Source organism: Antechinus flavipes, chromosome 1, assembly GCF_016432865.1.
Source record: "Antechinus flavipes isolate AdamAnt ecotype Samford, QLD, Australia chromosome 1, AdamAnt_v2, whole genome shotgun sequence".
NCBI lineage: Eukaryota > Metazoa > Chordata > Mammalia > Dasyuromorphia > Dasyuridae > Antechinus > Antechinus flavipes.
In genome coordinates, this window is record NC_067398.1 from 402,117,323 (window position 1) to 402,138,424 (window position 21,102).

Below are 21,102 nucleotides of genomic sequence, written 5' to 3' on the forward strand. Positions count from 1 at the left end.
GTCATATACAACTCTTTGTGACTCCATTTGGTGTTTTCTTGGCAAAGACACTAGAGTAAATCTTCTTGAACTCATTTTACAGTTGAGGATCTGAGACAAACAGGGTTAAGTGACAGTACATAATTGAGGCCAGATTTGAACTCAGGAAAATGCATTATCCTTTCTCCAGATGTGTCACCTTATCCACTTGGCCACCTAACTATTCCTGTAAAGTAAAACTATTAGTGTAAAATCTGTTGATATTTAAACTATATTGAGTCTCTATGATGAAGAGTGTCACTTTTCAGTTCTTAAGGATTTTCAGTTGTTTTGTTTTCAGAGTACAGTACCTCCTATTGTTTAAAAAGTAACAGAATCTGATATGCATAAAACTATTGTAAGTTATTTTATAAAGTATAGTGGTTTACTTTAGCATCAGAGAAGGTAACCAGCCAACATTTACTTTTTGACAAAGACAGGAGTAGGCAAGATAAAGTATAGCCAATTGTCATTTGTAGCAAAGTTTAGCAACATTATATTGTGAGAATATTTATCTAGAAATAGATAATCTAGAATTAGGTATTGATCTACCAATAGGTGGAAATACAGTTGATCCTCATTCAAAGATTCAATATTTAAACTAAAATTTATTTATAATACCCAAATCAATACTGGTGGTGTTTGTGTGATCATTCATGGATCTCTTTTTTATTATGATTGCAAGCTCTTTGAGGGCAGGTACTGTGTTTTGCTTCTTTTTACATCCTCAACACTTAGCATAGTAAATGAATGACACATAATAGGTATTTAGTAAATGTTTAAATCTATAAGAAGTTCATCTGCAAATAGGAGATGATAATACTATTTAACTTACAGGGTTATTATGAGGATCAAATGAAACAGTATATGCAAGTGGAAAAAATTCTATCATCACTTTTGCTGACATTATTATTACTAAGGAAAGATTCTCACTTTTTAAAGAAGTATTAATTGAAGCCAATTGAAATATACTTCTTAAATGTAGAGTAGTAATGTTAGAGCTGAAATGGACTATAATGATCTCATTCATCTCTCTCATTTTTCAGATAAATAAACTGAACACCAAGTGAACTGTCTATAACTACCTTTAGTTGATAGTTTAAGACATGACTAAGGTCCAAATGATTTAGTATCTAGCTTACTTCATTTCCCCATCCGTGTCCTTTAAGTGATTTCTGTTTTTAATATTATTCAAAATACCAAGCTTAATAAGAAAGTTAAGAAATTGTGCAGAGGATGTATCATATGCTAAAATATCCCTATTTTTAAAGATGCTATTTTTTTTCTGTTTTCTTGGTTTGTTCTTTTTCTTTTACCCTAAACCAAAATGCTAGTTATGGAATAAAATAAAAAGCACTGCAAAATTGTGTGTAGTTCATGTTTAACATATATTGGATTACTTGCCATCTAGGGGAGGGAATGGGAGGAAAAGAGGAAAAATTTGGAACATAAGGTTTTGCAAGGATGAATGTTGAAAATTATCGATGCATATGTTTTGAAAATAAAAAGCTTTAATAAAAAATATAAATTGTGTGCAGTTGACTCTTATACCCCTGTAACAATTGTGTCCTTTTATAGAGATAGTACAGTCAGCCTTTATTTTCCTTAGAGTTCTGATATCTTATAGATTGTGACCAAAAATAATATCTAAAATTTATTAAATGATAAATAAAAAATCTGCAACTCTAGTGAAAATGGGTATATATGCCTGTGTGTATGTGTCTGTGTGTGTAGAGATAGATAGATTGGATGGATGGATGGATGGATGGATAGATAGACAGACTAATGCTCCACAATTAAATCCATATTTTGGCATGATTTGCAGATATCTGGGATTATGAGATCTGGATTTGTATCTTCTATTCACTTTCTTGCCATTTTATAATGTCTGGTTTTAACAGGAATATCAGCAATGATTTGCACTTTAAAACTTTAGATATTTAAGTGAAACAATAGTGAGCCAAGTCAGACTAATATCCAAGATTGAATCTGAGTTTTGCTAATAGAAGATGTAGTTTCTTATGTCATTAGCCAGAAATATGACTTTAGTCAAATCATTTCATGCTTCTCTGGGCCTTTACATTTTCATCTGTAAAAAATGAAGGTTAGATGTATTTGATTGATTTTTTTTTCCTTAGTCCTGAAATTTTGAGATTATGTGATTCTATGCAACCTGTTTTTATCTTTCCTTTCAAAATCTGATCTAAAAATTCAACCTAGTTAATTAAAATGCTCTTTGTTTTGATTTGGTTTTAATGTGCATGCACATACATTAAAATAGCTGCTTCCACAACTACAAGCTTTGTTAGCTCACACATCCTGCCTGCCACCCTGTGCACGCTTCACATCCTGTGAATCATACTGCAGGCACTGCAGTGAAAACGTTGGTAGTAGGAACTGCAGACCAGCCTGGTTTGAAAGGATGACATCACCTCCATTAATGTGCGATAAGGACTACTGGCACAGGAATTGCCAAGCTGTGCAGATATTTCAGAAATTCTTATGTATATTCAGGGATCTCTGTGCATAGTATGTATATGTGTTCTTTAAATATACTTGCTCATTATTAAAATTCTATAATTCTTCTCAGGATTAAACAGTTATTAACTATATCCTCTAAAATTTATAAATATGCCACCTTTAATTTATGTTTTCATTATTGATCTAAAAAACCTCTTTGCTTTTTTGAAGATGGGATTTGATTTTTTTTTTAATACCTCACTGATGATTTTCTCCTTAAGTGAAGATTATGATTTAGGGAATCACAGGCAAATGAGACCTTTGAAAAAGAATTAGCAATACAGTTTATATTCAACATTGTCTTATAAGGGCAATTCCACATAAAGGAAGCAGGGCAGACATGCAGAAAAAAGTTCATTTTCATTGGCAGATCCAGTGATCAGGAAATAATTGTGGTTTTTCTAACCCTAAATCAACATGTGAGTCATTTGATTTGAGAACTATGCAAAAATTTATAACAAGTGCTTGCCAGATATTCCAAAGAGAAGTTCAGGAGAATATTATTAGTAATAATAAAAACTTCTCTGTTTTAGTGAAAAGTTACAGTAAGATAAACTTATCTAACTTTATTTTAATTAGCCAAAATAAAACATTTTTCATTGATACTGTGCTTGTTGCATAGAAGCTTTTGGCCACTGCTAAAATGTTTGTGTGAAATCTTTTATTTTAAAAGGCAATATATAACATGTAAAATATTTTCTATAATTGTACTTCTTTTAAAAATCCAGTACCAACAGAATGATGAAATAAAAATGAACATTATATGATTAATGGAGTAAAAAATGTTTTTTAATTATTCCAAATTCCCTAGAATGCATTAAATACAACTCATTTCAAAGTCTCTTAAAAAGTTAATGCATTATTGATATAAATAGTAGCATCCTATGTAATTCAAGTTTCAAGTTATTCATTCAGTAAAAGTTTATTTTTTATAGAAAGATAACTGCTTTATAGAATATTTTTTCACAGAGAAGAGGTTATTTTTAAGAAACCAAAAGAAAACCCCCAAAACTTAGCCATACTACAGAAATAATTCATTTGTAGAATTTTTTTTTCAGGTGGATGACTTGTAACTAAAATAAACTGCTTATTGTAATGTTTGTTTTCCTAACTATCCCAGAACTGAAGAAGATGAAATATTGTGCTTGTTGTCTAAACTATTTGGGAGTAACTATAGGTTGATGAGACATTATCTTATAGTTGTTAGTTACAATTAGTCAATGCTGCTTTCACCTAGCAATATGTTACATCAAAAATCTGAACTTTGGGCTTAAAAAGATAAGTGAATTATGGTAACAAACATGGTGGCAAAATTTATTAAGAGTTAAGCCAAAAAGCCTTCAAGCTGGTGATTAGTTTATCCACACGTTGATTTTAGAACAATGCTAAATTCAGTGTCTAGAATGTTATGAGAGCCTTACTGCATAAAGTATGAATTATTGAGAACACTATACTATGATTTTGAAATTTCTTTTCAAATTGTCACAATTTGAATATTAATATCAAGTTGAGATTGTTTCAAAGATTACAACAAAACTATTATTTTCAATTAACAACATGCTGAAACATTACAATTTTACACGTTGAAATTAAAAATAACTACTATCAGTCTCTAAAATGAAAAACAGCTATTTCATGCCCAATTTCAATCTAGGAAAATGATCTGGAAAATGTTTTCTAACCATTCAAGCAGTGTTAGATATGGCTAATCTTGAGCATAACAAAATAGTTTTATTAAGTTTTTGAAACTTGCTATAACAGGATTTCATGTTTCTTGTAGAAGCACTATTTAGAGATTTTGATTTCATGGTTAGGAAATTAAGATCCATTTCTGGATACTACATCATCTTAGATGTGAGTCTTTAGCTATGATGTCAACATCTGCAGATTAGGTAGGAAGCTGTTTCTTTTCTACTGGGTGGGAGTCCTATGTTAAGTGTACAAGTTCTACTTTATAAAATGCTTTTAAAAATTTTCTTTGACAAAACTACGCTGTAAAAAACACAGTTCTCAATTGTTGATCTTATTATTAGTATTGGTTTTTCTGTAGAAAATATATTTAATATTAACAAATAGCTACTTTCCCAAAATTGAATTTCTGAGGACAAGTTGTTTCACTACTTTGGGTCTCAGTTTCTTAAATTAAAAAATGACAGAATTAGATTAGATTATTTCTAATGTCCTTTCCAGTATGTAATTTCTATGACAATCTATGTCTCCAGTATTCGTTCTCATAAACTGATATAAATCTGATTTCTTAGCCTGAATTTTCTCTCCCACCCCAGTTTGTACGGTGTGTTTTAAAATCAGAACTTTGCTAAATCTTGTGGACTGTTTCTACTGTCATTCATGAATCTGTCCTTTCTTGAAATCTCAGTCATTATGATTTTTCAAAATGGAATTCAATTCATTGTTTTCTAATTGCCTTTCAGTGTGTGTTCTTCAGAATTCATTATCTTCACTGTAAAATGGGGGGATTAAATTTAGATGATTACTTTGGAACTCTAAAATCTTGTGCTCTTATGAAGTTAATTATTTGCAATGAAAATTCAAAATTTTAGGAATTATGATTGTTTTTTGTAATTTAATACTTGATGAGCAGAAATCATCTACTCCTTTGTTAGGTCTATAGAGGTTAGATATAAGCAACTCTCCTTTAATTTTAATGGTTCTCACATCTATTTGTCCAACCTTCTTGACCCTTTTTGACCTCTAGGCTTGTATCTCCAATTGCCTGTTGGCAGGACTTCTCCAATTGGTCATCTCAAATACATCTTAAACTGAATATATCCAAAATTGAATTCATTATCTTTTCTCTAAAATCCTCCCATCTTTCTAACTTTCTTAATACCCATAAGGGTACCATCATCCTCTCCATTATATAGGCTCACATCCTAAATGTCATTCTTGACTCTTCATACCACCTTCTTAACAAAAATCTCCTTATATTACATTTGAACCATCTCAATAGCTGTTTGATTGGTCTTCCTGACCCAAGTCTCTTCCCACTAAACCATTCTCCACTTTCTAATTGATCTTTCTAAAGCTCAAATCTGACCATGTCATCTACTGGAATTCAGGTTTTTTTTTTTTTTTCCTTCAGCATCAAATAGAAAAACTTCTTTCTGACTTTTTCCCTACCTTTTCAGTTTTCTTACAACTCAATCCCTCTCCACAGATTCTACAATCCAGTAATACTAGTCTCTGTTTTTCTTCTCACACGGTCCTCTATTAATCTGGAATATTTTCACTAGCTACCTTTCCCCAATACCTAGAATCCTTTCCCTTCTCATCTCTACTTCCGAGCTTCCCTGGCTTCTTTCCAATTGCGAGCTAAAGGTCCACCCAAATCGAAACCAAATTGATTCTAATTGGCTACCAGTAGGTGCTAGACCAAGGCCCATTTGGTCATTGTTTGGATCATGATGAACTCAAATTGGATTTAAGCAGCAGTCATTTCTACTTTGATCAGAAACCTTCAGGGTCTTTCCCTTCCAGATTTATTTAGCTAGTTGTGGGTTGTTTTTTTTTTTTTTTTGGGGGGGGGGGGGACTATATGAAGAAAGAGGAGATTCTTTGCTTGGATTTCTACCTACCTTTAATCACTGAATGGGTTATTGCCTCACTCAAATTGAGACCTGTTGAAGATCTTAGCTTAAAAAGAATAAGGTCTCCCATTGCATCCAGGGCCATCTCCAGTCATCCTAATCTATATCTGGCCACTGGACCCAGAGAGTTCTGAGGGGAAAGTGAGGCAGGTGACCTTGCACAGCCCCTCATTTACATCCAACTTACTTGCATGTTATGGCATCACCTCCTTGATGTCATGGTCCTCTTGGAGAACAAAGGTCTTTCCTTTGAGACTACCTCCAGTTGGCCTTCTTATGTCTCTTGTTTGTACATAGTTCTTTGCTTCTTATTTCCTCTTTTAGCTTGTGAACTCCTTGAGAGCGAGGATTATATTTTGCCTTTTTCTGTATCCCCAGTGGTAAACATAATGCTTGGCACATGGTTGATGTTTAATAAATGCTTGTTGTTTTTGACTTTATGCCGTAGTGGCCAAGCAGACTAGGGAATTTGGGGACTTGGTTTCTAGTGCCATGTCTGCTACAACTCTCTGCCTGATCCAGTCCAAGGTGCTTCATCATTCCTCTGAGTTTCATTTTCTCATTACAAAATGAAAGAGCTGAGCTAGTAAATTCTATTATTTATTTATTTATTTGTCCAGCCATTCATTCATTTATTTATTTATTTTTCCTGAGGCAATTGGGGTTAAGTGACTTGGGCAGGGTCACACATCTGGGAGGTGTTCAGTGTCTGAGGCCATTTTTGACTTCAGGGCTGGTGCTCTGTCCACTGCACCACCTAGTTGCCTGAGCTAGTTAATTTCTCAGTGCTTTTCCAACTATATGCTTCTATTATTAGAGGCCCCTTCTTCCTTTTAAAAAAATATCAGCCCCTTTACTTCCCACTTAGATTATTCCTCAGTGCTTCTTTTAGGTATCCCTTTGGTTCAGTTTTCTGTTTTTTAAAGATTTCCACAAGAGCCACTCTCTAAGCAATATGATACAGTGAAGAGTGGAAATTTGGGAAGAGACCTGGATTTGAATCCCACCACTGACATTCAGTGTTTGTTTCAATTTGAAAAAATAATTGACCCTTTCTGGATCTCAGTTTCCTTGTGAATAAAATGAGGGGCTAAATGGACTATATCAGTACTGTTAAATAAAATAAGATAAAATATGGCCTAGTCATCTATACATAAAGATCACTTCAGCAGGCATGTTGACTTAGTTTTAAAAAGGAAATATTGATTTTATTTTATTTTTATTTATTTTGTTAAATATTTTGCTAAATATTTCCTAGTTATATTTTAATTTTGTTCCAACTTATATGTGATATCTCTGGACTAGATTCCAGCTTTTTAAACTGTAGTTTGTGACCTCATATTGAATCTTTTAACTGAATTGGGAGAGGGGTGTGTGTGTGTGTGTCATGAATTATGATTTATCATCAGTAAATATTTGATTTGTATGCCTATTTTATATACTTGTATACCCGGGGTTTGTAAAAATTTGTTAAGTGAAAAGGAGTCTCTAGTGGAAAAAGTTTAAGAAAACTTGGATTCCATGACTTTTGTCAGTTACTTTAGAAACTGAATATTTGTTGCTGTTATTCCTTAAGGAGAGACCCTACTTCATGTTTCTTCAATTAAATTTAAAAAGTATTAATCATCTATTGTATGCCTAGATCTATTTCATGTTATATGTAAAAAAAAATTATGATAGGGAAATTCTTTTGTTGTTTAGTCTTTTTTCACTTTTTGGACAAGTTTTGGACGAGGAATTTTCCTGACAAGAGCACTGGAGTGGTTTGCCATTTTCTTCTCCAGCCCATTTTACAAATGAGGAAACTGAAGCAAGTAGATTTAAGTGATTTGCCCAGGATTACAGAGCTAGTGTCAGAGGTTGCATTTGAACTCAGAAAGGAGTCTTTCTGACTCCAGACCTGGCTTTCTACCCATGTGCCACTCAACTACCAGAGAAATGCTGGTAAATATTGTTTATTTAGCAATATGATATGATATAATATCCTTGTGATAGTCCTATCACAAGAATGATAAGTATTATTCTACCCTAAAGCCATGGGTTGTTCTCTGTTACTCTCTTCATTGACTTAAGAATACAGGAAACATTCTCATTCTGTGTAAGACAGTGACATTAGAATTCATGGATTAGTAGGTGAGTCTGTGAACCTTCAGATCAAGTCTCTCAAGGGGGTAACTTGAGGAGACCTCAAATGTGTGTTTCTTAAATATCAATCTAGTTCTCAAGATCTAGAAAAGCAGAATCAGCTGCTCTTTTTTTTTTTTTTAATAAAAAACTTATACTCTTAACTTTTTTTATAAAAGTTATGGAAGCACTAGTCTTTAAAACAAGAGTAAAAGCATCAAGTAAAGCTTTGACTTCAACCAGATTTCAACAGGTTAGTGTTAGTAGTTGGAATGTGTTGCAGGTATGAGAGAGGGTAGACAGACAAGTTTTAAGTTCCATTTTGAATAGGTAGAGTACTTGACAAGAACACAGGTGAAGTAATTTTAGAAGGCTAATTTCTGCTCCCCCCATAATTTAGGTTTAAATTAGCCAGGCTAAGATATTTGTATTTTATCCTACATGTAATAGGAAGCCACTGAAGTACTATCACTGAAGGTGATAGGGTTTTGCCATGTGTTCAAAGAATGGAATAGAGGAGAAGAAGAGATAATGAAGGGAGCAGAAATGGAGAAAAAGGGTGTAGGGAGAAAGAGAGTAGAAATGGACTCAGTAGATAATTGGAGTCTCATAAAATGTCATTTAAACTAGAAAAATGTATTTTGTCATTCCATCATAGCTACCACATTGAAATATGTGGCCTCTGAATAGTTTTTTGTTGTTGTTTTTTACACGTCTTTTTTCTTTTTTTTCTCTTTTACTTTTCCCTTTTTTCTTTCTCTCTTCTTTTACTTTCTTCATCCTTTCCCCTTTTCTATCTCCATTCATTATTATTTAACCCTTCTAGTAAGTTTTAGTACAAACAAGTTTTATTTAGTTAAACCTGCCATTGGAACTTGGAAAAGTAAAAAGGCTAGTGTGCCCTGGTCTGGGTCTGTAACTGAAAGAAATCTCCTAAACCTTTGTTTTAATGTGGACTTTTCCCATCTATTCAGTTTTAAGATGTGAGAGTAGTTTTACAATTCAGGTGACATAATTCATTACTGCTTAGTTTCCCTTTTACTTTCATAAGCTCAGAAATAATGGATAAAGTATTTCATTGCTTGGAGAGAAAACTAGTGAGCTCTAGGTCTTAAAGGCTAAAAACAGATGATGTGGGTGTTTAGAGTGATCTAAAATCACTCTAATTGCACAGAAGCCATTTTAAAAATTCCTTTATGGTCACACACCATTTACATACATATGTCTCCGGGGCAGCAAGCTGAATCCTTCTTGCTCTTTATTGAAAGTTACAGAATTAATTGAATCAGGCCTGTTTCAATTAAAATATAGGCAGATGTTAGTGATGATTAAAAACACTACTTGGTTGACAACCACATTGGGCACAGATATTACAAGCTTGTTTCTTCAAGATTGTTAATTATTATCTAATAAACATTTATTAAATGCCTACTATGTTCCAGGCTCTAGAGATATAATTTAAAAAAGAAAGACAGTTCCTCTTCTCAAGGAATTTACAATTTAACTGGGGAAGGAGACAAGTGGGTTAGGAAGGATCTGGGGTACCTGGCACAGGAAAGAGTAGCAAATGCTTGTGAAGTGACCCTCAATGTCCAGTTTCTGCACTCTGTAAAAGAAAGCTTTGGGAGGAGTTTAATACTCTGCCTACAAAATATGATTATTCAAACTTTCAGTTAGCAGCATGGTGATGAAATTAGAGGGAATGAGTAGCAGATTCAGAGTGGAGTGTGATTAAATGATAAAACTTTTTGGCAAAATTTAATTTATAGGCATAGGTCAGCCAAATGAATTCTCTCTATTTAGTGTGTTACTATTATTTCATAAAAATGAGTAGCAGGAATACATATGCACCAAAAGGTTCTTTTTTGCTCTCGTTTAAAGCAGACTAAGCAGTAGGATTTGTGATTTTCTCATTCTCTGAATTATTCCTTGGACACCCTCCCAGCTCTTATATCATCAGAAACATCTATGAAATAAACTAAGCTGATTCATGGTTCTTTGTTAGAATTCTCCTTTGTTTAGCACTTGCTTTAAAAACTTGATGGAATTTCAGAAGTCTTTGTTGAATTCAAGCTTTGTCAAAATATCTACCTATTAAGTAGTTGGGGGTAAAAAAACATTGTTTGTTGTTTGTTTAAATGAAATCAGGGTGGTAAAAAGGAAAAGACTATCTGATTCTTTCCCCCTTAACAGTTTGGACTTTGGGACATCCCAGAATCACATGTTCAAGTGAGAACTTCTCATGTTGAATCTAAAACCATTTCTTATGCTTTTGCCCCTCATACCTGGCTAGTTTTAGGACACATCTGATCATAGGGTCATGCATTTTGAATTAAAAGGAAATATAGAACTTACCCAGTCCATCATTCTCAATTATACAGATAAGAAAACTGAGTCCGAGTGACACTTAATTGACTTACCAAAGATCACACAGGTGTTACTAGAATAGCCAGGAATTGAAAATTATAGGATTTGACTCTTAAGGGAGATAAATAAATTCACACAAAGCCCCAGTTATTGCTTATTGGATAAATAGTCTCTGAGGAAGGAAGCAAATATTGTACTTGTGGATAAACTCAGAATATAAAAACTGCTTCAAGTTTTTTTAGATATGATATTTTACATTTCCTATGCTAGGAAAAAAAAAAATTCAGAAAGCTCAGTAAAGCAGCCAAATACTACCATCAGGGTTAGAGATTAGTGACATCACCAATTTAGGGGTAATAACACTGGTTAGGAATCAGGAGATTCTGGAGCCATTGAACCATTTGATGCCAGACAAAGAATTTCATCTCTCAAAACTTTAGTTTCTTAGGGTATAAAATGAGTGGGTTGTGACTGAATGTGCCTTATAATATAAGGCTTTTTAACATCAGTTTATCTACCTTCTTAGTACTTAGCAGCTTATTAAGCACAAGTCCAAAAACTTTTATTAATGGCCACCATGGACAAAAATTCTAGGTTCTGGGAATACAAAGATAAATATATATTTTTAAAAGCCCTCAAAAAAACTAGTCTTTGATCTCAAGGAACTTGAGAGATACTTTTTAGGGGAAAGACTAGCATTTGCATAGCATTTTAAACTTTCAAAATACTTTACAAATATTATCTTATTTTCTCTCCACAAATATCCTGGGAGATAGGTGCTATTATTATTCCAATCTTATAGATAAGGAAACTGAACCAAATAGAGTTTAATGATAATAATAATCTTAGCCAATTTATTGTGTGCCATTTATTGTGCCAAGTACTCTGGAAATGTTATCTCATTTAATCTGCTCAGCAACCTTGCTTAAGTGCTATTATCTGCATTTTACAGATGAGGAAATGAGGCAATTTAAGGTTAATTGACTTGCCCAGAGTCACACAGCTAGTGTCTGAGGTAAGATTTTAACTCCGGTCTTCCTGATTCTGGGTCAATTTCCTTGTCTCAGATATAATATGTAAAGATTGAAAATGAGCTCAGTGAAAAAGAAGATAAAAAGTATGAACGCTGCCATGCCCTTAGGAACTGTCAACCTCTTGGCTTAAACCATGCAGTTATTGAGTCATTTCTCTGCCTCCTCCCTCATTTGTCAGGTGAAGAAAGAATGAAAATTTATGACACCTGGATTGGTTCTTATCTTGGTTTTGTTATTTTTTGTTGTTTTTTGCCTTTTTTTTTCTTTTCTTTCTCTCTCTCTTACTCTTTTTCTCTCTCCTTTCTTTCTCTCTTTCTCTTCCTCTTCCTCTTCCTCCTTCTCTTCTCTTCTCTTCTCTTCTCTTCTCTTCTCTTCTCTTCTCTTCTCTTCTCTTCTCTTCTCTTCTCTTCTCTTCTCTTCTCTTCTCTTCTCTTCTCTTCTCTTCTCATCTGCTTGTTTATTGGGAAAATGTAATGGGATGAGGCTCGAGTTGATGCACTGAGGTCCCAAGCACGTGAGGCTAAATAGTAATTGGACCATATTCTATTAATATATATGCTTGGAGAAAGAATGGCCCCTGCCCACGTTTTGTGCAAGTCCTGATGTGTTGTATAGGAAATGACGGTTTTGGTGGGTGGAGGCAGGGGGGCGGAGAGGGAAGTAGAAAGAGAGACTGCTGGCTGGCTTCTTGTCACAGCTGCTCATATTGCTATCACTGCAGCTCTTCACCTCCAATTCCCCTTCACCTTTGATCCTTCTTCACCTCCACTAAGAATAAAGATCAACGATTTTCCCCTAATTCCTGACTCCTGCTGATTTAAAATATGAGGTCATTACATTTGGCACCCAATGTGGGGCTGAAGCTGCCTCCTGGGGTGGAAAGTCACCACACTCTTGAGCCTCACTTAAGTCTCCATGCCCTGTGGGGATATGGTCATTAATCTGTTCATTGTCTTCCTCCTTTATCTCAGGCTTCCCCATTTGGCTATTCCTAGAGCTTTTTTTCTTTCTTCTGTAACTTATATGATTTTTTAAGGCCAACTGTATTATATTATATAAATAGAATACCTCGATGGAAATTGAATGAGGGCCGTTTTCGTTGTAATATGCGGAGAGCTGTTGCCCAATTATCTGGAGAGATTTGCTCTTCCTCTAAGAACCAAGGGGAAGTGCGTTTTAATGTACCCAGAAGTCTAGCTATCTATTCCCAAGTTATAAGTAGCCCTTATGCTTCTATCAGCTTAAGCAGGCTTTCTATAGCGCCACTCCTGGGTGGGAGTGGGGGAGTTTGGGGGGAAAGGGGGGATGGAGAATCTTTAGCTAGCATCTGTCCCATTTCAGCTACTAGTTTAGTCTTTGAGAAAATAAGTTCCCTGTGTTGAAAAACATTGTCTAAGTTCCTGGTCACTGGAGACTTCTTCAGTGAAAGTAGGGTCCTTGATTCCCATGCTTGGGCGCCAAATGTATTTTAAATCAGCCGGAGTCAGGAATTCAGGGTAGGGGAAAATCGTCGCTCTTTATTCTTAGTGGAGGTGAAGAAGAATTGGAGGTGAAGGGGGTCACGATAGTAATGTAAGCAGCTGTGACAAGAAGCCAGCCAGCAGTCTCTCTTTCTACTTCCCTCTCTGCCTCCCTGCCTCCACCCACCAAAACCGTCATTTCCTATACAACACATCAGGACTTGCACAAAGCATGGGCAGGGGCCATTCTTTCTCCAAGCATATATATTAATAGAATATGGTCCAATTACTATTTAGCCTCACGTGCTTGGGACCTCAGTGCATCAACTCGAGCCTCATCCCATTACAGGAAAATGACTAACATTTTCTTCCACTCTTTTTTTTTTTCCAATTTGTTGACAAAGATCAAACTTAACTAGTTTCCCAGATAAACAATTGGAATGCATTATACCATAATGCCCATGTCCATGTTTATAATCTTTTTTTTTTCCTAAAATTTTCATTGATTTTTCTCTCACCTGTGGAAGGAGAAAATATTATCTCACAAAAGCATGTGATTCTCCCTCTCTTTATCCTCATCCAAATCTTTGCTAGTCTTCTTCTCTCTGGTACTTCTTACATCAAATCATTTGGATATACTTTTCTTTTTTAAAAAATCTATTTTTTTTTAATACACATTAATACCTATGTTGGAAGAGAAAAATCAGAACAAAATGAAAAAACTATGTGGGGGGGGGAGAAACAGAAAAAAGAATTGAACATAGCATGTATGACTTTCTTCCACTCTTAAAAAGAAAATTAAGAACCAGTTCTATTTACCTAACTCTTTAAACATAACTATACATTTTTATAAATAAATTTCATCTTATATTGAAATATAAAATGTGGACTTCAATTAATGTATTATATTAAATTATGCTATTTCTAGGAATTTGAATAATTTGTATATGTCTAAATTGTTAGGAAGATGGTACAATAGCTAGAACTAGACCTGGAGTCAGGAAGATCTGAGTTCAAGTATAAGCTCTAACACTTATTAGCACTGTGACCCTGGGCAAATTACTTTCTCTCTGCCTCAATTTCCTTAGCTGTAAAATGAAGACAATAATACCAATTTCCCAGTATTATTGTAAGGATCACCTGAAATAATATTTGACTTAGTAAAGTGCTTGATACATTTAATACATACTTTTTCCTTCCTTTCTTGTCATTAGAATTATCTTAGATGTTTAATTTCATTTAATAATCTATTGATTTTATTTTTTCCTTATATATTCCAGGATTTCGCAAAAATGATGAAATGAAGGCTATGGATGTACTGCCAATTTTAAAGGAAAAAGTTGCATATCTTTCAGGTAAAGTTGAACTTTTAAAAATTGCCTTGTTATTCTTTATGAATGCTTTTGACATATATCAGCTATTGCTTAAATATTTGAAATCAAGATCATCTACCACAAAATATTAAGGAATTGGCATCATTAAGGATTTTTCATTTTGTAACAACCAATTTCATAAAAGTTTTTTTCTTCTTGCATTCTTTGGAATTTTAATATACAAATTAGTTCATTCTGATTGAAAGATGTACTCAAGTCACTTAATCATGGGATTTTAAATTTTGTTTATTTATTCATTTAACAAACTACTGGTAATTTACCATTTCAGTAAATTTACTAGTTAAACAAATCAACTGATATGACTAATTCTTTTTAACCATATCAGCTTATCAGAAATTAGTTCATGATTTTACCTTACATGTCATGGTCTTCGATATTAGGTAATTCTATTCTTTATGCTCCAACCAAAAATTTGTTCCCAAACAGCCATTGTTTCCTACCTCCATTGCTTTCCTAGTTTTATTCTATCTGTCTGTTCCCCATTTTTCTTTTCACCTGTTGAATTCCTTCCTATTTTTTCAAGTTCAGCTCAGATCCCTGATCAAATTTGTGTGTAGCATCGCACTTATTTGTATAATACATTTTATGTGGTAATACAGAAAAGCTGTATGTTGGAGTGAGTAGAATTGTCCTAAGGAGCAAGAATTGGATTCTAGCCCCACCTCTGCTTTGTACTGGCTGGTGATTGGGCCAAATTACTTACTTTCTTAGTGTCCCTGTCAATTCTATAAGACTATGAAGACTAATGATCTTTGTAGAGGAAATTATTCATTTGCATGCCCATAAAGGTCTATTTTTTTTTTAGGTAAATTTTAAAATGATGTATGACAAAAGACATAGACAGCTATTTGAGAGGGTAAGAGAAAGGTGGAAAAGATATGCAAATATAATGCTTTCTTCTGGCTTCCTTATCATGAGAAATTCTCCAGTGGTTTTTCACAACCAACCCCTGGGGCTCAACCTAGAAAGCAAAGAAATTCAGGTGGGTTTAAAAATCTCAGAAATAAAGGATTCTACCTTTAAACATAAAGGTGGAAAATAGATCCTACTCAGCAGCTGCTTAGATTTCCTGCAATAATGACCAAGAAAATATAAACCAATAATTTGCCACATGTAAGAAACACATTTAAAATAAAGACAAATAGAGGGTGAAACTATTTAGAACTAAATCAGATATGCATCGGGTGACAATAATAAAAGTAGGAGTTATAATGATAATCTCAAATAAAAAAAAATTAGGTAATAAGAGAAAATGGGGGAAACTTTTTCTTAGCCACCATAGACATTGAAAATATAACAGAATTAAGTGAAAAAGTACCACAAAGCATAGCATCTAACTTAAAAAGAAATTAGGGATTGCCCAAAAAAAAAAAAAAAAAAAAGATGAAAATAGAAATAGGAAAAAAATTGTGGAAAACTTTTAATGTGCTTCTCTCAGATCTTGAAAAATCCAATTGAAAAATAAATAAAAACAAAATACTGACCTTTGGTGACTTTTATTGGGATTGTCAAGGAATGCAAGTATTAAATGATGTACCACAATACAATCTCATGTTAAAAATTTGATCACAAACTAGAAAGAACAATAAAAATTTTTAAAGGCAAATACAGTACATATATCCCTTTTAGACCAAAATATAATAAAAGTAATAAAGAAATAAAAATGTAACTCAAAGATATGGACCCAAAAGAAGACTAACTTATGACATTGAAAATCATATATCAGTAAAGAATTATTAGAATGTTATTATTAGAATAATAATTTTATTGTTAAATATATATGTAATGGATCAAAGTATAAAAAGTGTGTTTTTTAATAGAGAAAAATATGTTTCTGAAAACATATATTTACAACTTTTTGAAAGAGAAGATTAGTGAACTTGATATATAAGTCAAATATTTGGAAAATAAATAAAATTTTAATCTTAAAACAAGTCAAGAGAAAATATAGAAAATCAGAAAAGAAATAAGAAAATTTTGAAAATAGATTACACAACTGATAAACAGAATTAAAAGCTATGGTTAGAATACTAGCAAACTGTGAAAACTATTAATCTGATTAAGAAAAAGTAAGTGGTAAATAAATTTATTAAAATACAAAGTAAATATCTGATTTCACAACAATCAGAAAGGAAATAAAAATTATTAGCAGAAGTTATCACATATACATGCACAAAACTAAGCATCTATCTATCTGATATGTTGCTCAGCTTATTACTTCTTCTATTTTATTCTCCCAAAAGACCTCATATCTTTGGGCCATAGTAATTGATAAAAATTCACTATGTCTAGCTTCTTAGCTACTCAACCACATGATATTCCTGGTAACTCTCTCTTCCCCACTCTAACATAAGTATTTTACCATTTGTTCTAGAAATATTAATCAAATCAAGGTTTTGAAAGGTTAAAGGTAAAAAAAAAAAATGATTGTTCATTGACATTACTCACTATCCCTATGCTTGCAACCTTTCTTGACTTTCATTCCTTTATGAGTTTTGTTTCTCTATTTTAGAATGTAAGCTTCTTGAAGGGAAGCAATTTGGATATTTTATATTTTTGTAGGTATTCATATATTTCTTTTGAATTAAGTAAATTAGAATACATCTATCAAAGTTTGTACTATGTCAATCAAATGAGAAGATACTTTTTAGAATGAGGTAAAAGTATAGCAAATGTTATCTAAAAGAATATCAGGTCTACAATTTCAAAGGGTTCGAAAGAATTTTTAAAAGATTAAATGGGAGAAGCATAGGATTATCAGTGATGAGGTCTAGATATGGGGTACCTAAATGAAATTAGGGTTTAATTGAGGTTTTGGGGTACAGGGAGTCAAATAGAGCTCCCCTGAAACCCTTTAGGATTCGGCGCAAGGATATGGAGTTAAATGAGGTCTAGAAGCTGCATGAGAGTTCCCTATAAAAGAATTTAGGCCCGAAAAGTTAGATTGATAAAAGAGGTTTATTATGGGGTTTGCAAGTAAGGTTAAGGAAATAGATGAGGATAAAGAGATGAGGACACTGGAAACTGCATTCTGGTGGACAAAGAATCCTGGCATGCCAAGCATTAAGGCTGGCATGTTTGGAACCTCTGCCAAGAGAGGATTCCAGCTTAACTCTTTTATAATGAGAGATTTAGCTAATGGGACCTGTGTGTAGAGTCCCAAGTTGGCTCACATGGGCCGGAGGCATCTTCTATTGGAATTCAAAGGGATCAGGATTAGTGAATCAAAAAAGGTCTTGGATTGATAATGCATCAACTAGGAGAGGTTGGGAATCAGAAAGAAAGGAATAAATTCTTAAAGGGACCACACCCACATCATTCAGGTTTCAAACCATACTATAAAGTAGGCATCTTGGGGCAGCTAAATGGTTCAGTGGATACAGCACTAGCCCTGGAGTCAAAAGGATCTAAGTTCAACTATGTTCTTAGACATCTTAAGACTTACTAGTTTTGTATCCCTGAGCAAATCACTTGATCCTAATTACCTTGCCACCCCCTTCAAAAAAAAAATAAATAAAACACACCTTCAGAACTATTTATTATATATTAAGTAAAATAAACTATTGGGTCATTAGAATAGGCTAGATAAATTAGGAATATTAAGTATTGGGGGAAAAGAGCTTGATCTTTGGCTAACCTATGTAGATACATTTCTGGGGAAAGGACTTTCCTCTCCCCCCATTTTTAAAAATAAAACAAGAACTGTTGGGAAATTTATAAAACAGTGTAGCAGAAATTTAATTTAGTATTCAGACTAGCATCTTGTACCATATGCCACTATATACCTAGAAATTCAAAATGGATTCTTGACCCAAATATAAAAGAACATAACATTTTTTAGTTGGAAGACAATACAATGAAGTACCTTTCACAATTGTGGCTAATAACAATAATCAATGAATAGAGATCAAAAAGTATGAAAAAGACAATTTTTAATATACAGAATTTTAAAGCTTTTGTACAGCCAGATATAGAACCAGAAGACAAACTATCTGAATAGAAATATATATGCTTGTTATCACAAATAAAAGTCTAATGTACTGTGTGTGTGTGTGTGTGTGTGTGTGTGTGACAAACACAAGGATATAATCTCAAGAGCCAATTTTCAGTATACTAGTGGTCTAAGGATATAACCAACAATTATTTATTAAATTAAAAACTTTTAGTGACCACATGAAAACATCATTTATAGTAGGAGAGATACAAATGAAAACTATTCATACTTTACACATTGAAAAGATAATAGATATGAAACAAGGTAGGAGGGGCTGTGAAAGATGGCATACATATGTGCTAGTGGATTTTCTTGGAATTAGGCAAGAGGGAGTGATTATCTACATCTTTCCTAGTTTTTGGTCCTGAAATCTTGTTATTGGGCATAGAAAGTTAAAGACAGAAACACTTGTCCAATATATACCAATATATTCATAGTAGCACTCTTTATTAGTAAAGAATTAAAAGCAAAGTAGAGTTCCATTGATTGAGGAATGAATATATGATAAGTATGATATGTAAATGTAATGAAATATTCTTATCAGGAAGAAATTATAAGTATGAAGAATTTATAGAAACATGAGAATTAATATGAATTAATTTAGTGAAATAAGCAGAAACACTAGATCAATATGTATAATGACTAGAGCAATGTGAATGAAAATTCACTTTTTTTAAAAAACTGAAATTTTGAGCAATTGAAAAACTAATTATGGTTCGGGGCAAGGCCAATGAAAGACATTCTCCTTCATGGAACAGAAAGAAGTTTGGATAGTCGTTAAATTGTTTTCTTTGTCACAAAGAGAAGTTCAATCTAGGGAGAAATATGAAATGAGTGTAAAGACAAAAGAAAGCAGTTTTTTCTAATCAGTCAAATTAAGATTGAATTAATCTCCTTTTCTTCTCTATAACTGCATATTCCCTAATGTTCTTTGCTTTTGTGAGTTATCTTTTTGTTTTTTTCTTCATTATTTCCTGAAGTAAAATTAAGAGAACTTGGGTCATAGACTATGCTTCTGAACAGGGCTTCCTTGTAGGTACACTTCATAGACCCTAAGCCTGATTTATGACCTAGTTATAAAGTAAGTTTATGTATCCAGTTTGCTTGAGGCTAGCCTAGACATCTTCACTGTTACCGGAATTGGATTCTTTAATATGTCACAGTAAAGTGAAGTATCAAGACTTTCAGGGCTATAAATCTTCTACCATTGCTTTTCATGTGGAAGAAAGATTTAGGACTTTATTGTTTACATATTTGAGCTACCCTACCTATGGGAAATAATTTGGCTCTAGCAATTCCTGTTAACAAATTTCATTTTGAAAGATTTTTCTTCTGTATCAGTAGGTAGGAAACCTAGAGGAAATCATGTCAATAAGGGTATCCATTTTACTTGTACTCTACTGACTTCTTTAGTCATAGTTTCACCTTCTTTAAATAAGAAAATCCTCATAGTATTTTGATGTATTGTTTTGAACATATTTTAATTTATACAAATTATTATATCAATTATATTCCTTGTATAGGTAGCCCTATATGTTTTAGGACAAAATTTGGAGCATAAATTTCAAATTGAAAAGGAGTTAAAGAGTCATCTAATCCAAGTCCTACATTTTATATTTGGGGAAACTGATAACATTTAAATGATATATTCCTCTGAACATCCATAAATCATTCCACTTGTTCTTTGTCTGTCATCCTTACCTCTTCCCCACTAAAAATATGGGTACTTGGAACTACTTTGGGCTTTGTTAAATTCCAAGCCTTCACCTGACTTGGAAGCCATTTTTAAGCCATGCCTCTTTTAGGTAGCACCTCTCTTCCTTTTCTGGCTCTTATTATGTCCTTGTGCTATTTTCCATATTCAAAGAAGATATTCTTTTAGAATGTTAGAGTTCCAGTAGAATATAATGTTTCTTAAGAGCAGCAGGTGTCATTTATATCTGTATTCCCAGTACTTAACACAGTGTTTGATACATACTTATTGATTTTATTGATATTTATTTGATACATATATTACTTAATAAATATTGTCTGTGATTCATCATTTTTCATCTATCTATCCTACCTATCTTTCTGTTAATTTATTTATGTAATCTTCCAAAGTTGCAGAAATAGCAAAAAGTACACCCCAAATATAGGCCTCTGACTCTTGAACCAATGGTTGGCCCTTCCTTCATTTGCTTTTTTCCTCAATAAATCTTTTTTTTTTTTTTTTAATGAACACTGAAGGTTTCAGTGGAGAAACTTGGGTTCTACTTCTTGCTCTTTTATTTACCCACTGCCAATCAATCACTCAATAAGCATTTATTAAGAGCTTACCATGTGTTAATCACTCTGTTAAACTTTAGGTTACAAAAATAGACAAAATAATTCTTGATCTCGAGGAGCTTACAATTTAAGGGGGATGACAACAAGCAAACATACAAATAAGCTATATACAGGATAAATACTAAATAAGAAAGGGAAGACAGTAGAATTAAGAGTGATTAGAAAAGAATTTCTGTAAAAGATAGTTGTTTGGCAGGTAAAAATAAAGGAAGTCAGGGAAATCAGTAGGGTGGAGTTGAGGAATGGGAGTATTTA

The 21,102-nt window shown here is 33.2% G+C and overlaps 1 protein-coding gene across 2 annotated transcripts in view; it reads left to right on the plus strand.

Moving 5' to 3' along the window:
• The window catches only part of TRIO (trio Rho guanine nucleotide exchange factor), a 485,555-nt gene that overhangs the window by 156,927 nt on the left and 307,526 nt on the right, over positions 1-21,102 (plus strand). For both annotated transcript variants that reach the window (XM_051969858.1, XM_051969859.1), the window contains one exon: positions 14,412-14,486. In XM_051969858.1, the coding sequence (XP_051825818.1) occupies positions 14,412-14,486 (75 nt within the window). The remainder of the gene's footprint in view (positions 1-14,411; positions 14,487-21,102) is intronic.